General features: G+C 36.9%; 1 protein-coding gene across 3 annotated transcripts in view; it reads left to right on the top strand.

Moving 5' to 3' along the window:
* Nucleotides 1–17,109, top strand: part of ERCC6L2 (ERCC excision repair 6 like 2) — a 120,591-nt gene that overhangs the window by 86,559 nt on the left and 16,923 nt on the right. For 2 of the 3 annotated variants that reach the window (XM_081262900.1, XM_081262901.1), the window contains 2 exons: nucleotides 35–1,202; nucleotides 6,561–6,715. In XM_081262900.1, coding sequence (XP_081119026.1) covers nucleotides 35–1,202; nucleotides 6,561–6,715 — 1,323 coding nt within the window. Of the gene's footprint in view, nucleotides 1–34; nucleotides 1,203–6,560; nucleotides 6,716–8,589; nucleotides 8,811–17,109 lie in introns of those variants that run through there. The other variant, XM_081262902.1, reaches the window with a different exon arrangement.

The raw sequence follows: 17,109 nt of genomic DNA, 5'->3' as shown, positions 1-17,109 counted from the left end.
CTTGTGTATCATTATGTTGTCATTTTATCTATAGCCCAGGGAGCCTGACTGTCAAGAACCCAGAGGACAAGACCCACCTGCAGACCCACTGGCAGTGGACGCCTGTGATCTCTGCAGTGACTTTAGTGATGACGAGTCAGTGAGAGCCTCAAGAATAAAGACTTCTAACGGCAAAGCATCTGATGCAAGCAAAGCTGCAGGTTCTTCAGGGCAGCTGACCTTACTCCAGTGTGGCTTCTCTAAACTGCTGGAGGCAAAGTGTACAGCAGTTAAAGATGGCAAGGGAAATACTGCGTCTGGTGGTGAAAGTTCTGATGAGCAGCCCGTTTGCCTTCCAGCAGAAGCCAAAGATGCTGATTGTCAGAAAACTCAGGACACTGTTGGTACTTCAGAACACCAGACATTAGATAAAATCCTAAATTCAAATGAGAAATGTGTTTTTGATAAAAGTGAGAAACTATTAGAACAGAATGCTTCTTCTGAGTCTGATGTTGAAAAAAACTCTTCACATCTGGTGGGACGTCATTGCAATATACAGAATGGCACAGAATCAGAAGACAGTGATGTCATCTTTCCCACACAATATGCAACTCCACGATTCCCTAACAATAGAATAAGGTGTAAGCAACTCTTAGATGAATCTGAAGATTCTGAAACAGAAAACCCTGTCAAAATAAGAAACAATGGTGATGGTGAAGAGACTAATGACAGAAGACATGGACTCATTTCAAAAAATTTAAATCCTGAGAACAGGACCCTGAAACCTATTATGAAAAGCCAAGACACTGGTGATATTAGTGACGAATCTGATGACATTGAAATGTACCCCAAGATGAGGGTAAGAAAACAAAGATCTACTAGTCGATTGAGGCTTAAGAGGAAAAAGGAAAACAAAAGACAACTTTACAATTTTCCTAAAACAATGAAGAAAACAAACCAATTGTGTGCAACAGATGAGGGTAGTAACTCTCAAATTATTGATGACTTTTCATCCTCAGATGACAGTGTATCTGTCAGCCACTTCAGTGGCTCTAAACAGAGCCATATAGCAAAAAGTATAAAAGACAAAATCAGTTTCTCTGCAAAATTGCCTAGCCATCATAAGAAAATTAACACTTTCATACCAAGAAAACCAATGAAATTTTCAAATGAGAAAGTTGCCAATCAAGAGCGGATGTATGAATCAATGGATAAACTTTTAGGTAACTTCAGACACATTTTGAGTTTTTTTTTTTCTTTAAATAATTGTTTTGCTCAATCAAACAGTTCTGTAAGAGATTATTGAATTAGCTTGTAAAGTAGCTCTAAAAACAAGATGCTACACTGAGACACAAATAAGGAAGCAGGTGGGTGGCAGGATTAAGGGAAGACCACCTACCTGGAAACAAAGAGCTTTGCCATCTACCTCAGGACCCCCTCTATGTGCCCCATCCTAATCACAGCCTTTCTGCTCCATAAACATCAATTATTCTGACTTTAATAGTAATTATTTACAAATTTAGTAATTCCTACAAATTATCTGTTGCAGAACCTGGGCCATCTGTCAAGTTTTCCTCCATCTTCATTTTATTGAATGTACATTCTCAGTGCACTTGGGCTTGGTCCTCTGCAAATGAGCAGTTGGCTCCCAAGATTATGTCAAGCTGAGGTTCATTGCCTTCAGCAAGACAAGAGTTAAATGTTTGTCAGGAAGATAGGAGGCATAGAATGTTGCTTTTCTCTCTGTCTCTGTTATTAGCGACCTTTAATGCTTAATTTCTGTATCTGTTTATTTATTCAGCATAGTAAAATGATATTTTCTGCTCTTCTAATTTCCATTTTTTTTTAGAATACTTTTATAAAGATATGCTGTCCCTTATCTACTAATGCTTACCTAATGGTAGAATTTGTATAGGAAAAATGCTTAATTCCTTTATTTGCCAATGTTCAATATAATAAATTGGTTCTACATCATTTAAGACAATCTATTTTTTTTTTTTTTTACCAAGGATTGAACCCAGAGGCACTTAACCACTGAGCCACATCCCCAGCCTATTTTGTATTTTATTTTGAGACAGGGTCTTACTAAGTTGCTTAAGGCTTTGCTGAGTTGCTAAGGTTGGCTTTAAACCTTCTGCCTCAGCCTCCCAAGCTATTGGGATTATGGTGTGCCCCACTGCACCCAACCTTTTCTTTTAATAACATCATTGTAAATTTTCAAGCACAGTTAATGGTCTCAATTTATTGCAATTAATATCATGGTTAAGACTCTGCTATCCCTTCTTTGGCCAGTTGGAGCATTTGACACGAGTATTTTAGTTACTGAGATCTCAGGCACTAGGATAATCATCTTTGAAAACTTCCTTGTTACCTATTATTACAAGGTGTTCCAAGATTATTTGTACATTTTCTGCCCCAAACCTAGAATTAGTTATTTCTCCAAAAACCTGAATTTATTTTATAAAGAAAGTGTGTTTCAAGACCACAGTCAGATGCTAGGAATGATTGTTGCTACTACTAGCTTATTTATTATTTCTGGGTCTTTTCAATGATCAGATTAGTTGTATGTATTGTGTTTACACACATACCTTAATATGTCTACATACACATATTTACTTATATCTTTATATGTGTGTATATATGTATATATTTTATGTGTGTATATACATACATACCCATGTTCAATAATGATAAAATACCTCATGAACTTTATATGATACTTCACTTGAGAGTATGGAGCTTCAGCTTATCCTCTTTATTTTATTTGAATACTGTTTCTTCCATATTGATAATTCTGGTTTGGAAGCATACAGGGAATAATTTAATTATAATGTCTCATAAATGCTCATTTGTTTTATCCCATACTACACATCAGTCAAAGAATAAAATTGCAGTACTTGTATGCTCTCCCATTTCTTCCTTGTTTTTTTTTTTTCAAGATGTAGGAATCTTTTCCCTTTTTTCCCACATTTTTAGTGGTACATTATTATAGTTGTATGTAGTGGTGTTATATATTTTATATATAATATATATTTTTATATATAACATATATTTGTCCTAGCATTTTATATATATATATGTATATATATATTTTTTTATATATTATGTACCACTTTCTTCCCATTTCAGAATACTGAGATTGTATTATATACTCTCCTTCTACTTCATGTCCTGGTTTATAGTTAAAACTGTAAAGAAAATAAAATAAAAAAAAAAAAAACTGTAAAGAAGACAGTTAAGATTTCCCCATCAGTCTTATGTGAGTGTTTCTATACTTATTGAGTTATCTGAAGCTTGCTTTCTAATAAGTGTTCATGATACTATTTTTGCCTGAGATTCTTGTGATTACAGTGTGAGTCCTTATACCTAAGAGTCAGTTTTGCTGAATGTAAAAAAACCCTGTTTTCTTGAGTGTTTTAAATACGTACTTCATCTTCTTGTGTAAAAATTTTGTATCTCTTGTATTTGTTCTTTCCTACCTCTTTTTCTGCTCCCTAGATGCCCGGAATTTGGGTGTTTTTTGTTGGTTTGTTTGCCTGTTTGTTTTCTTTTCATGGTCCAGTAATTTTACTAGATTGTGTCTTGGTGTTGGTTATTTGGGTCACTATTCTCACATGCACAGTGTAGCTTCCACTCAATTTTTATGGAAAGCTTTCTAGTTCTAGTGTTACTTGTGCTTTGTCCTGTTTGTTTGCTTTGGCCTTCTTTAAGGCCTCCTGTTATTCACTTGTTCAATCTTTTTTGCCTACCTTCAGAATTTGTTTCAGTCTCTTTTATCTTTTTGCTTTGTTTATTTCTGCTTTTTCCTTTAAAAAATTCTATTTATATAAATACATTATCTATTGTGTTTATTTCCTCTTATATTCCTTCTAAGTTTATTCTTCATCTCTGAAATAATGTTTAAAAATATTTAAGTCTTTCTTGAGTTCAATCATTTGAGTTATAATTCTGATTTGTGTTGTTGATAAATGTCACTTTCATGTTCTTAAAGTCTCTTACCTCATTTTGAAGCTGATTGTGGTTTTAATCTGTGTAGTGAGATGTTTCTGAGATGTTTTCATAGTAGAAATATTATTGTCTATTCTCTTTCTCTTAATAATTTTTGAAACTTGACTCCGATGTTTTTCTCTTGCTCCTTTTTTTATATGAAATTGTCTCTTCTGTTTAATGCCTGTCCTGCTCATCTCGAGTCCCTGCCTTCTGTTTCTCCTCTTCTGTTCTGGCCTGGGCAGGGCCATGGTGGGTCAGTACTACGGCTTCAGGAGGATAGTGCCTCCAGTCCCCTGGGGTCTTCTTACTGCAAGCCCCTGGGACCTGCTCAACTCTGGCTAGTGGAATACCTTCTCAGACTCAGCTGCTGACCTCAAGTTGACTGGCTGTGCTTTCCAAGAAGTACCTGTTGGCAATCCTGGGTCACCTGTTCTTAGGTCTGCCAGATCCACCTGTTGCTTGCGTCCTCCTTCAATCTTTGATGCTATGCAGAACTCATAGCTTTGGGTTGTTTCTACCTGCTTGTATTTTAGGGCTTATAGGGATATCTTGTCATCTAATTTTGTTAGGATATTGTTCAAGAACATGGCTTGGTTTTTCTTTTAGTGCTGTTTTCATGTGGGAAATCAGAGGTTGAAAAATTACATCCTTGCCACTAGCCTCTGCCCAAAATCTGTTTAGTGATTTTAAGAGTTAGCATCACTTTTACAAGCATCTTACTTAATAAAAACAACAAAAAAAGTAAAAGAAGCTGATTTAAAAGCAGGAATATTTTGCTGTAGAAACCTTGGTTTTTTGTTTTTGTTTTTTTAACCCATTAAGCTTTCTTTTATGGTTAATGGTCTCATTGAAGGATCCTTATGATATATATTTTGTAACTAAGTACTGGATTATGCTTAGGTTTGTGTGTAACAGAAGCTTTTTTTTTTAACAGTTGCTTTTTTTTTTTTAACTGTGAAAGTTGTCAGTAGTTAGTGTGTAACAAATCTCGTTTTCATTAATGCATAAAGTTTGTCATCAAAATTAAGAAAAATCTGGAGCTGGAGTTGTGGCTCAGTGGTAGAGTGCTTACATAGCACATGTGAGGCATGGGGTTCAAGCCTCAGAACCAAATAAAGATAAATAAAATGAAGGTATTGTGTCCATCAAAACTAAAAAAAAAAAAAAGGAGAAAAAAAAAAAGAAAAATCCGAGTAAATTTTCTATCGGAAGAATAATTTTGAAACTACCATACTTGCTACCTGGGGTATTTAAATTTAAGGGAAATGTTTTCCTAATACTCTTTCAATCATATTATGTAACAGAGTCTTGTGTTGCATGATTGGCAGTTTCTGGTTAAGAGGGGTTCAGGGCTGAAACAGCACAAGTGTTGGAGGTCATAATTGAGGTTCATTGCCAGAGCTGTTTGAGGGAGCTTTTACAGGCCTCAGTTCTAGCCTTCTCTTTTATGATCACAATTTAAAAATAAATTATAGGTGCCTAGAAGCAAAGCAATAAAAAATGTAGCCATTTTTAAAACCTCTTTCAGATAAAAGCCATGAGTTAACTTTTTTCATTTCCTAAAAAGCTCCTATCTTGACATTCTCTGGGCATATGTACAAAAAAGACAAAATACAAACAATAAAACTGAGCAAAGCCAACCAAACGAAACTCCCTGGTCATAAACCCCATGCTCCCATTCCATCACTGTAATCAAGTACATGTTTAAAGGAACAGATAAGGCTAGCACGACTCCTTCAATTACTAAACAACTTTTTGAAACTAACCAAGATGACAAATTCATAGCACAAACCTTTGACTATGACTTTCTTGTGCCCCAAATCCCCTTTTCAGGTCTAAATTTTAAAATTCTTACCTGGTCTCAGCAGTTCTCATATTTATGGTAAGGAATCGGTGGGTGGGGGTTATTTTCATGATAATCTAGACCAACACGTTTGAACTCAATCTCCTCAGGGGTTTTTGTTTGTTTTGTTTTTTTAAGAATATTTCAGGTGACTGATGTATTCTGCTGTCTATCCCATTCTCCACTGTCCCCTCACCCCTCCCCTCCCCTCCCCTCCCCTACTCTCTCTCCATCCCCTCTACTATAAATCGTTTCTTCCACTTATATAATTTTTCTCCTACTCCTCCTTTCCTCTTATATGTAATTGTGTATAACCCTGAGGCTCACCTTCCAGTTCCATGCAATTTCCCTTAACTCTCACTTTCCCTCCCGCCTATCATCCCTGTTTAATGTTATTCTTCTTCTCCAGCTCTTCGTCTCTACCCTGTCCTTGGTTACTCCCCTTATATCAAAGAAGACATTTGACATTTATACGGGGTAAAAATGGGAGTTCATAACCCACTTGAATCAATCTGTGAAATATGGTATAATAAGAACTATGTAATGTTTTGAACAACCAACAATAAAATAATTAAAAAAAAAAAAAGAATATTTCAGGGTTAACATAATTGCATGTTTTTTCTTCAGGAGTAAAAATTCAGCAAAGCATAACCTATTTTTGACATGATTCTGATAATTTTTAAGGTATGCATGGATCAATTTTCCTTTGTGATGATAAATCACCTAGTGAACATCAATAATCTCCTAGGTGCTGTTCAGGAAGTGGCTTATATTCACTCAAACCAGCATGTGATAGGATCCAGCAAAGCTGAGAATCATATGAGCCGGTGGGCAGCGCGTGACGTGTTTGAGTTGAAGCAGTTTTCCCAGCTTCCTGCTAACATAGCTATTTGCAGTTCTGAGGTAAGAAAAATATGGGGTATATCACTTACCTGTATTATAAATTAGTTTTTATCTCATTTTTCATAGAAATTCTCAATAGGATCTTCTAGCACTTCCTCAAAAGTTCTGCTAAAACTCTAAGTAACATACAAGTAAGTATAAAAAACAAAATACCATTTGGGAAACTATAGTCACTGAAAATGTTTTGGATTAAATGATAAATCTTAACCTAAAAATGCCTAATAATATTGAGTTGCTTAATAGTTTTTCTCAAAATAAAAAAAGTTCCTATCTTCCAAAAATTCAAGAGTCTGAGGGGATCATGCAGTTAAATCAGAACCAACTGTCTGTGTTCATATGGAAAGAGTATATGATAGGGGCTGGGGATGTAGCTCAGTGGGTAGAGTGCTTGCCTCATATGCACAGGGCCCAAGGTTCAATCCCCAGGACCACCACCAAAAAAAAAAAAAAAAAAGTATATGATTAGATTTCCTCAAAAATTTTTCATGTAAAATGAAGACACTCATAAAAAGGTAACTTCATGTAGAATTTGTTTTTAGCAAAAGGATTTTTATAATGTTAAAAGTAATAAATACTTTCTACAGGCTCTTTCCACTTGGCATTGCCATTGTATGGAAATAAATAATTATGTAAATGTGGTATTTTTTGTTTATTCATAGTCACTTTTACCAAAGGTTTTTAAAATATTATGTTTCTTTGGTGTATTATTCCTTATTAATTTCTGACAGTTAAGTGTCTAAGATGCAGTTTTACTATTACTTTATGAGTGAGAGTAAAGAGTACATACTATATATAACAGTGATATTTTAACTTAGTATTACTTTTTTGTTCTAATTAGTTATACATGACAGTAGAATGCATTTTGACACATCTTACATAAAAGTATAACTTCTCATTCTTCTGGTTGCACATGATATAGAATCATACCAGTCATGTTATCATATGTGTACATAGGGTAATAATGTCTGACTCATTCTACTATCCTTCTTCCTGCCCCCATACCACCTCCCCTCCATTCACTCCCCTCTGCCTAATCCAGAGTACCTCCATTCTTCCCTAGCCACCCCCTTGTTGTGAATTAGTATCTTCATATCAGGGAAAACATTAGGCCTTTGGTTTTTTTGGGATTGGCTTATTTCGCTTAGCATCAGCTCCATCCATTTATCTGCAAACGCCATCATTTCATTCTTCTTTCAAACTGAGTAATATTCCATTGTGTATATATACCACATTTTCTTTATCCATTCATCTGTTGAAGGGCACCTAGGTTGGTTTCATAGCTCAGATATTGTGAGTTGAGCTGCTATAAACATTGATGTGGCATCATTACTGTAGTATGCTGATTTTAAGTCCTTTGGGTATAAACCAAGGAGTGGGATAACTGGGTCAAATATTGGTTCCATTGTTTTCTGAGGAATCGCCATACTGCTTTCCAGAATGGTTGCATGAATTTGCAATCCCACCAGCAACTTATGAGTATATATTTTTCCCCCACATCCTCACCAACATTATTGTTGCTTGTATTCTTGATAATTGCCATTCTGATTGGAGTGAGATGAAATCTTAAGAGTAGTTTTGTTTTTTTTTTAACTTTTTTTTTTATTATTAGCTGTTCAAAACATTACAAAGCTCTTGACATATCATATTTCATACATTTGATTCAAGCAGATTATGAACTCCCATTTTTACCCCATATACATATTGCAGATTCACATCGGTTACACATCTACTTTTTTGATTTGCATTTCTCTAATTGCTAGAAATGTTGAACATTTTTCATATATTTGTTGATTGATTGTATTTCTTCTGTGATGTGTCTGTTCAGTTCCTTAGTCCATTTATTGATTGGGTTATTTGGTTTTTTGGTGTTGCAGGAGAATATCCCTCTGAAACTTCAAGCTCTCTTCTTTTATTTGTACCACATCTGGTTCAACAAAGGATTTGAATTGTCTTAACAATAAAAACAGAATATAAAGTGAAATTCAACACCAGAGAAAATATAAACTAAACTGAAATTTCAAACTTCAGAATAAGTTGAGATACCGATATGGCCAGAATATTCTACCCAGATATTTTATTAACATGACAAATTTAAGTTTTCTTATAGACAAAACAAAGGAAGCAAATTGGCTCTTTAGTGATTACTCAGTTGGAAATGTGTGTGGGCAGTTTGGGTGGTCATGGTGACTACATGCCCCACCTGGCAATTGTGTCAGCAGGCCAGAGATACTAATAGCTGTCCTGGGTAGGGTGGGCGATGGGTGCAGAGCAATCCCATATGCAAAGAACTGTGCTACCCCAAACACCATAACACCCTGCTGAGAAACACTGATCCTTGTCCTTTTTTTTTTTTTTTTTAAAGAGAGAGAGAGAGAGAGAATTATTTATTTTTTAGTTTTCGGCGGACACAAGATCTTTGTTTGTATGTGGTGCTGAGGATCGAACCCCAGCTGCACGCATGCCAGGCAAGCGCGCTACCACTTGAGCCACATGCCCAGCCCCTGATCCTTGTCCTTAAGGGGGAAAAATATAACAAATTTTCTAGCAAGAGCAAAGTTTTTCCTAGCATTTAATTTGAAGGGAACTTGTCACCAGAGTTTTAAATGGAAACCACTAAAGGATCTAGGGAAGAGTTGGTTATCTTACAATAGCCTTAGAATAAATGTAATAGTGGAATTGGAAAGGCTGTGTCTTTTAGCATATTTCAAAGTAATACAGAGACCCATTGTCAGAATACAGCTCATGAAAGCATTCATGACCTGAGTGGGCTGCTTGAGATTCTCATTTGATCTACAGACAACACTTACAGACAGCATTTCTACAATGTGACTACCTTGTAGGAAATGTTGAACACTTTTATATTTTAATACAAATATTTAATACAATAATTATTTCATATTTTAATACAAAAATGTATTAGGCTCTCCAGAAATTTGCTTTTTTAAGATGTAGAGTATATCAGAATCTTCAGAGTTTACTTTTTTTTTTTTTAAATATTTATTTATTTATTTTTTAGTTCTCGGCGAACACAACATCTTTGTTGGTATGTGGTGCTGAGGATCGAACCCGGGCCGCACGCATGCCAGGCGAGCGCGCTACCGCTTGAGCCACATCCCCAGCCCCAGAGTTTACTTTTGATTAGGGTATTTTTTTTTTCAAACATGCCCTTTTCCCAAACAAATTGTAATGTGAAAAGTCAGATAATTTGGCAATCCCTGTAGAGTAAATGTTAATGAAATAATTTTCTAGGCGTTGGTCATTAGCTTATCTAAATATTTCTCAGAGAAGAAATTTATAGGCATATAATTCTCCCTAAAATGCAGACCCTAGATCTAGAAACAATAAACAGTCCCTTTGGAACCTCCTTAAGGAAATTGTAAAAAATACACATTGCCTCTAACACTTTTCAATCTCAACATTTTTGAGGGGGACAGAACAATATCAGCAGAAATCTTGGCCCTTAAAAGTGATTTGCATAGTGAGGAACATTTGTGACAAGCAAATTGAATATCTATCCATGGGGCTTTGTAGCCTCCCTTCCGAGTCCAGGTATCCCCTCATCACACATACCCCAACTTAGTAGATCTTTTTCCGGGAATTTAAAGAAATGTGTTGTTTAACGTTGAAGTCATGGTGAATGTGAAACATTCAGTGAAGTTTTAAAGCTACTAAGTAGGAGGTTTAATCCATTGCTCGCAGGCCAAGAATAGTCCACATAAACACTCATTTGGTGGTTGACTTCTTTAAGTCAGCACTTGAAACAGTAAAATTCCATTCCAGCATTTCAGTCATCTCACAGAATTTCTGAGAAAAAAGGCGTTCCCAGTCACTGATTTCATCATATCCAGGCAATATTACTTCAACACTCATAGGGGAGGAATCACTGACACATCACTGACTTGGGTTGGAGATATTTATGTCACTCACTGAAGGACTTTGCAGATGGGTGGTAATAATTGAATCTAAAATTTTGAAAAATTTTAAAAATATTTATGGGGAGGAAGATGCTATAAAGAAAGGAGAAAGGAAATGAAGCAAGACCAAAAGAGATCCAGTCATATATTAGCACACACCTACAAACCTTTGCTTCTCAAGTCTCCAAAGGACCGTAGACCTTCCACCTACAGTGTAATATCTTTCATCTAGGGCTCAAATCCAGAATCTTTTTGATTACTGAGAATTCTTCTGAGTACTTCATGTCTGTCATCAAAGTTTTATTAAAGAACTTTACTTGTGTTTGAAAAGATGTGTGCTTGTAGGCATGTGCGGGTGCATGTTTGTGTCTATAGCCAGATTCAGAGGTGCTGCCTCACTTTCTGAGAAAACAAATCAAATCCTATATATTTAGATGAGGCCAACAGATGAACAACAGTGGCCATCATATGCTGGTGTTGTGCTTTCTGAGCAATGCTGTAGTCAAGTCTGAGCCTTTCACTAAGATGCAGAGGAATATGTATACTAGGTGGAAACCTGCCGAAAGAAGACTCTGCCACCACAGTGCTAGGTAAACCCTGTGGTCTTCCAGAGCTCTCACTCTTTTCCATGTAATTATTGATAATCAAAATGATAAAAACTATGAACCTACTTTTCAAATTCACCTACTTAGTTAGGAAAGGCCGGAGATACATTATCTTTTCCATGTTTTCTATAACTTATACTTTTATGAATTGATTTCAACTTGTAGAATATTTTATAGATGTCCTAAACTAAAACCTATTTCTCCTAAAATAAATTTCTAATCATACCTTTGTTATTTGATAGTGTGGACAATGCAAAATAACATGCAAAAAAATATATATTTTGCCTTAAATCATACTTGGGTTTTTGAGAACTGCTCATTTTAAAAGATACGATGACTGGAGGGAAACCCTGTGCTCTTAGCTTTAAGCTCAGACCAAAAAGAAATGTTTTAAGTATTTGAAGGAACTGCTAATACTTTGATTAGAGTTAATTTGTTCTTTTGACATACGGAAGTATGTCACAAAACTCAACTATACCTGTTTGTGATGTAGTGCCTCCTTTTTTCAATCAACTGCATGTTTTCAACTTAAGTTTACTTAAAGTTTTCTGAAAAGAAATGTACAAAGACAGCATTCAATTACGGATTAATCGCTATGGCAACTGAGATGTGGTGACTGAAGGGGGAGGATGTATTCTGCCCTCAGTTTCCTGCCAGCTGTCATAGTCAACCTCTGCTGCCTGAATCCAAGCCAAAATATAGACTGTGACCAACTCCAAGAAACTATATCTGTATTTTTATAAATTGGTACAAGTATCAGACTATAAAAGAAGACTTAATCCCCTGAATTGGATGACAGACACTTGGCACTCTTGCCAGTGTTTGACAGAGAAATAACGGGTGGCTTTGTAGTAAAACCTGGATTAATAGCAAACCCTTCTTTATGTTATTGCAGTGTGGTGTAAAAGAGAGAATAAGCGAGCTGTCGGTCTGGGGTGGAGGCAGCGTGGGGGGAGTGCCTTTCTATAACCGGTGCAGGTTTAAGCACTGTTCAGAATACTGTAAATACAAAGTGTTGTGTTAGTAAGAACTTCTCTTTCTTGTATTTGTATTAGATTGGCATTTTGTAGATTACCTAACATGAGGATTTCTGTGAGCTATGGTGGATTTGGGTGCAGTATGTCTACACAGCTTTTGGAGTCAGCAAGAAGGGATGGGCTGTTTACAACTCGCAGACTTTGGGGAGACAGAGCATTCCATTATCCTGGCTTTCAGTGTAATGAATGGCATGATGGTTTAAAGTAATTGTTCACAAGTGACTGGTTTATGAAGCAGTCCGGTAAGGAAGGTTTATGGCTCCAGCATGTGACAGAATGAATTCTTACTGGGTGGGATTTCTCACAGTCTCATTTTTTCTTTCTCTAGCTAGATATTAATTTTATGGTCTTTGTATCAGAAAGTTTTTCTTCTAATAATAATTTTAGTGGAGATTAAGTGTTTTAAGATTGTTGCATTATATGCAGAAAATGATGTGACTAGTATTGGCATGAAAAAGTCTTTTGTGTTGCTGACCTTAGAACTAGGATGGCTCAGAGATGGTGTTCTGTTTCAGAAGATGGCATATTAATTAAGTGAAGAATACCTGTTACTGAGCCAGGGGAAGGAGAACCCCGTGTTGCCAGTGAGTGTGTGTACCTGTGCCCCTCCTAGCTGGAGGCTGGGAGAAACCGTGCCTGCCTTCCCCCCAAGGTTCATGGATGCTGTCACTGATGAGCTGCTGTGTGCAAAACACATTCAACTCCTTGTATTATTCAAAATATAGTACAGATTTTCATTATCTCAATGATTATTGCTTTTCAACAAGGATGATGACATCCCTACTGTGATAGTCTGCATACAATGACCTGTCAATGTTTTTGTTGCTGATAGTACCAATAATAGACTGTTTTAAGATATCTTGAAAGATATCTAGTCCAGTTCTCTATAATTTTATACAAGAAGGACTTGCCTTGGACCATGGGTGGCTTCCTGTGAAGAATTCTGTGGAAAACTATGTATTTAAAGGAATTATAAACTAAGTTAAAAATGAACTAGATTGACGAAAATAATCTTTGCTTATTAGGAAGTTGTATGTTTCTAACTTCTAGCTGGTTTTTATGCTGATTATGTAGAAGATAAATTGGCTTCTCAGAACAATTTCTCTGTTTAGAATAATGGGAAGATTTAAATAGTTTAACAAAATGCTATTTCTTTGGGTGGATGAACAATATAAAGTTTAGAGATATAAGGCCTCATTGAACTGTGATTAAGTCCACCTAGTGACTTAAAGAATGTTAAGCACTTAGCAACCTTTTCAAATTGTACTTTATCCCTCTATGAAAACCGTGGTATCCATTGGACATGGCCACTTAGGGGAACACCTACTGCCTTGCCATCTGAGAGCCCGCCTCCACACACAGAAGTTCTGAATATGTATAAGACGAGTAAAGTAAGGTTAGGGAAACACAGCATTTCAGAATCTGAAGGATTCCTGGAGACTGTTTAACCCAAGCATCTTATTTTATTTACGTTTAAAATCAAAGACTAGGGGCTGGGGCTGTAGCTCAGTGATAGAGTGCCTGCCTTGAACATGTGAGGCACTGGATTTGATCCTCAGTACCACATAAAAATAAATAAATAAAGATATTTTAAAAAATAAAATAAAAATCAAAGGCTAAATGGCTCCCTCAGGCCACAGGACTTGGCAATGGCAACCCTTGTCATCTTTTTAGTCTTCTGTCTTATTCTTTTATCTCAGTTCCCTGGATCTCTATTTGGAGACTTCTGATTTACTTTCCCAGTATGACATATCAAGCTTTTAAGTTTCTAGTCTGTGAAGAATTTTCTTTACTTTAGCAGTTAGACGAAAATAAAATAAAACCTAGTAGATGGAATGCATCCTTCCCTTTTGAAAAAGTTTAACTATTTCTTAGATAGTTAAACTCTATCTGTGGACTCAAGAAATACAGTGAAATTGTTGGTAATATCTACTTCACCAAAGGTACATTGCCAACGGCATGATTTTTCACCTTTTCCTTTTATTATGGTAGTTAATCTTGGTTGTCAACTTGCCTGAATTGAGAGACAAGAAAAATTGGTAAGGACACTTCTAGGTGTGTCTGTGAAGCTGTCTCCAGAGATGACTGGCATGTGAGTCAGTCCCCTGAGTGGGGAAGACCTGCCCTGAACACAAGTGGTACCTCCCACCCACGGGGGCTCTGGGTAGAATGAAAAGGCAGAAGAAGTGGGGGGCTTAGAGGCACACTTGCTTGACCCTTCTTGAGAGGGTACATTTTTTGCTGCTGTTGTCACCTGTGGTCATCAGATTCCAAATTCTTGATCCTTTGAACACAGATTCACACCAGCAGCTCTCCAGGGGGCTTTCAGGCCTTCAGCTTTGAACTGGGGCTGCATCATTGGTCCCTCTTATTAGGAAGTTTCCAGCTTTGGGACTGAGCAGCTACTGGATTTCCTGGCTCTCCAGCCCACAAAAGGCCACCGTAGGGCTAGTTAGCATCTGATCATGTGAGCCAATCTAATAAATCCCCTCTTATATACACCTATATAGACATATGTATCCTTTTGGTTGTATTCCTCCTGAGAACCCTGATACACCTGTGCCTTTTAAAAAAATTTTTAACCAGGAATTATCTTCATTTTTACATTTATAATCTCCCAAATCTCCAAATCCTTCAAGATCTACTTCAGATATTTCGTGCCTTCCTCAAAATCTGCCCCATTTCCTCCCTCATCAGAATCAAGCTACCTTTTCTCCTGAGCTCTGCTTTGCACAGTAGTACTTTTGCTCAGTAGTACTTTATACATCTCGTTCTTATTCTAAAGTATGACTTTCAGATTTTTATTATGGTATATAAGTACATATCTTCTTTTCTAATAAATCCTGAGCTTTGAAATAGTAGGCTATCTCTTGATTCATCTTCACTAACTTAAAATGATGTGTTACATGAATTACTACTTGCTGAATAAATACTTTTTTAAAACAGATTTAGGTTTTCATTTGTTGTCTGGGTATAGTAAACTCTGCCACTATGTTCTGAGAGTTTTTAAGTGGTTTAAATCATCTTTTCCATGATCAACTTTCATAGTTTTCCTGGAAATCTTCTGGACCCAAGGAGGGGTCATGATATCCCCAATATATGGCCAGTTGGTCAAAAACAAGTAAAACAAACTGGGGCTTGCAATTGGCACTAGAAGTGGGGAGAGTCCAACTGAATCCTCTACCTGTGGATTCTGACACTCTCTAGGTATCCACCTGACTCTCCAGGTATATAGTGTCAGAATTAAACTAGAGGACACACAACTGGTGTCAACTGCTGCAAAATTGGCTCCCTCCTTGCTGGTGGGAGAAGTCCTCACTCTAGTATCCCAAGTCTTCTGTGTTGACTATGGTGAGAACAGAGGAGAACACTTCATTTTCTCCTAGACACAAAAGTATTCTCAGGTTTGAGTGGCATTCCTGGTCTTCAGTTGATTTGCTCTGCCTCTGCCTCCAACCGCATCAGGTACTGTCTGATCCTCTACTCCAGATGGACCCAGTTCAAGTTCCATTTCTTCCATAAGTCAGTCTTTAGGGTCACTCTCTTCCAAGCGTTTTTAGCACCATTCTCTGTGCCAGTCATCATCGTTGAAATGGGTACCTTGTGTGTACTCGTTTCCTTCAAGGTATGTTATAGGACCACAGCTTACACTTCAGTGAATACCACCACGTGGCAAGGACACCACTGGGTGGAGGTTCAGAAAGCATTTGTTCTTGATAATTCCTGATAATTGCATGAAAGTACAACATAAGGCAGGTCCCCACAACTGCTCCTCCACTCAGCCACACAATTCAAATGGGTAAATTGACAGATAATGTAGAAGTATTAGTGTTGTTTGCACAGTATAAATGCTGGTATTCTTCATCTTCATTCGTTATGAGTCATTTCTTGGCCATGGTGCTCATATAGGAAACCAGTCAAGAAGGAAGGACCTGGGGAATGGTGTCAGAAAGACGTCCCTATCCATGCACCATCATCTAGCAATAAATCTAAAGAGGCACTGTATGGCTTAATTTTTTGTCTTCCAAATTATGTGGAGTGTCTTATTGTGTCCTTTCCATGACATATATGGCCTGTTTTAATCTGGCCCTTGCTCTCTTCTCTAGCTTCACTGAAGACACTCACTTCCTCAGGATTATTGGTACTAATTGTGTATGAGGCACTGTGCCTGGATCCAGGATACAAGATGAACAGGCTCTTCCTGGACAGTCTGCAGCTCAGGAGCTACTCTCCAAGCTCACTTTACCCCACACCTTCGCTTCTGTGATTATTTTGCTAAAAATTCCTTTTCACCTGTGGCTGCTTGTTGAATTCCTACCCTTGTCCTCTGTGACAGCTGTCCCCCAAGTCTTCTCCAAAGCAACATAAATTTCTTCCTATTCTTTGTGTATGTGCATATGTGGCTGCTATAGCACTTAGGATATTGTATAATGCAACACTGTATATGTATCAGCAAAATACTTTAAGCTATAAGGAATAGAATAACCATCTAAAAAGAGGTGACAGCATAGGTCACTGAACAAATTCATGTAACAGCATGTCTGATAGGAGGCATTTTCAGGGTTGGTGCTATGGCCCAGTGATATCATACGATTTGGACTCTTATCATTTTCTGTCCCACTGTCCTGAATAAGTTAACTTTTATTCCTTTAGTCTCATGTTACCAGATCACTACCGCAACTGAACAACTAGTTTTCTCGAAAAAATGTGTCCAAAGGACAGGAAAGTGCGATTCCCCTTGTATCTTTCTTTTTGTTGAGAAGGAAACTCTTTCTGAAAAACTATGATTGACTCAGCTCGTATGTGCCTTATCGCCCTAGAATTGAGAGAGCAGCCCA

The sequence above is a fragment of the Spermophilus citellus genome, assembly GCF_964194105.1.
Source record: "Spermophilus citellus genome assembly, chromosome: 12".
NCBI lineage: Eukaryota > Metazoa > Chordata > Mammalia > Rodentia > Sciuridae > Spermophilus > Spermophilus citellus.
Note: the sequence above shows the minus strand (reverse complement) of the source record. Positions and strands in the feature narration are given on the sequence as shown.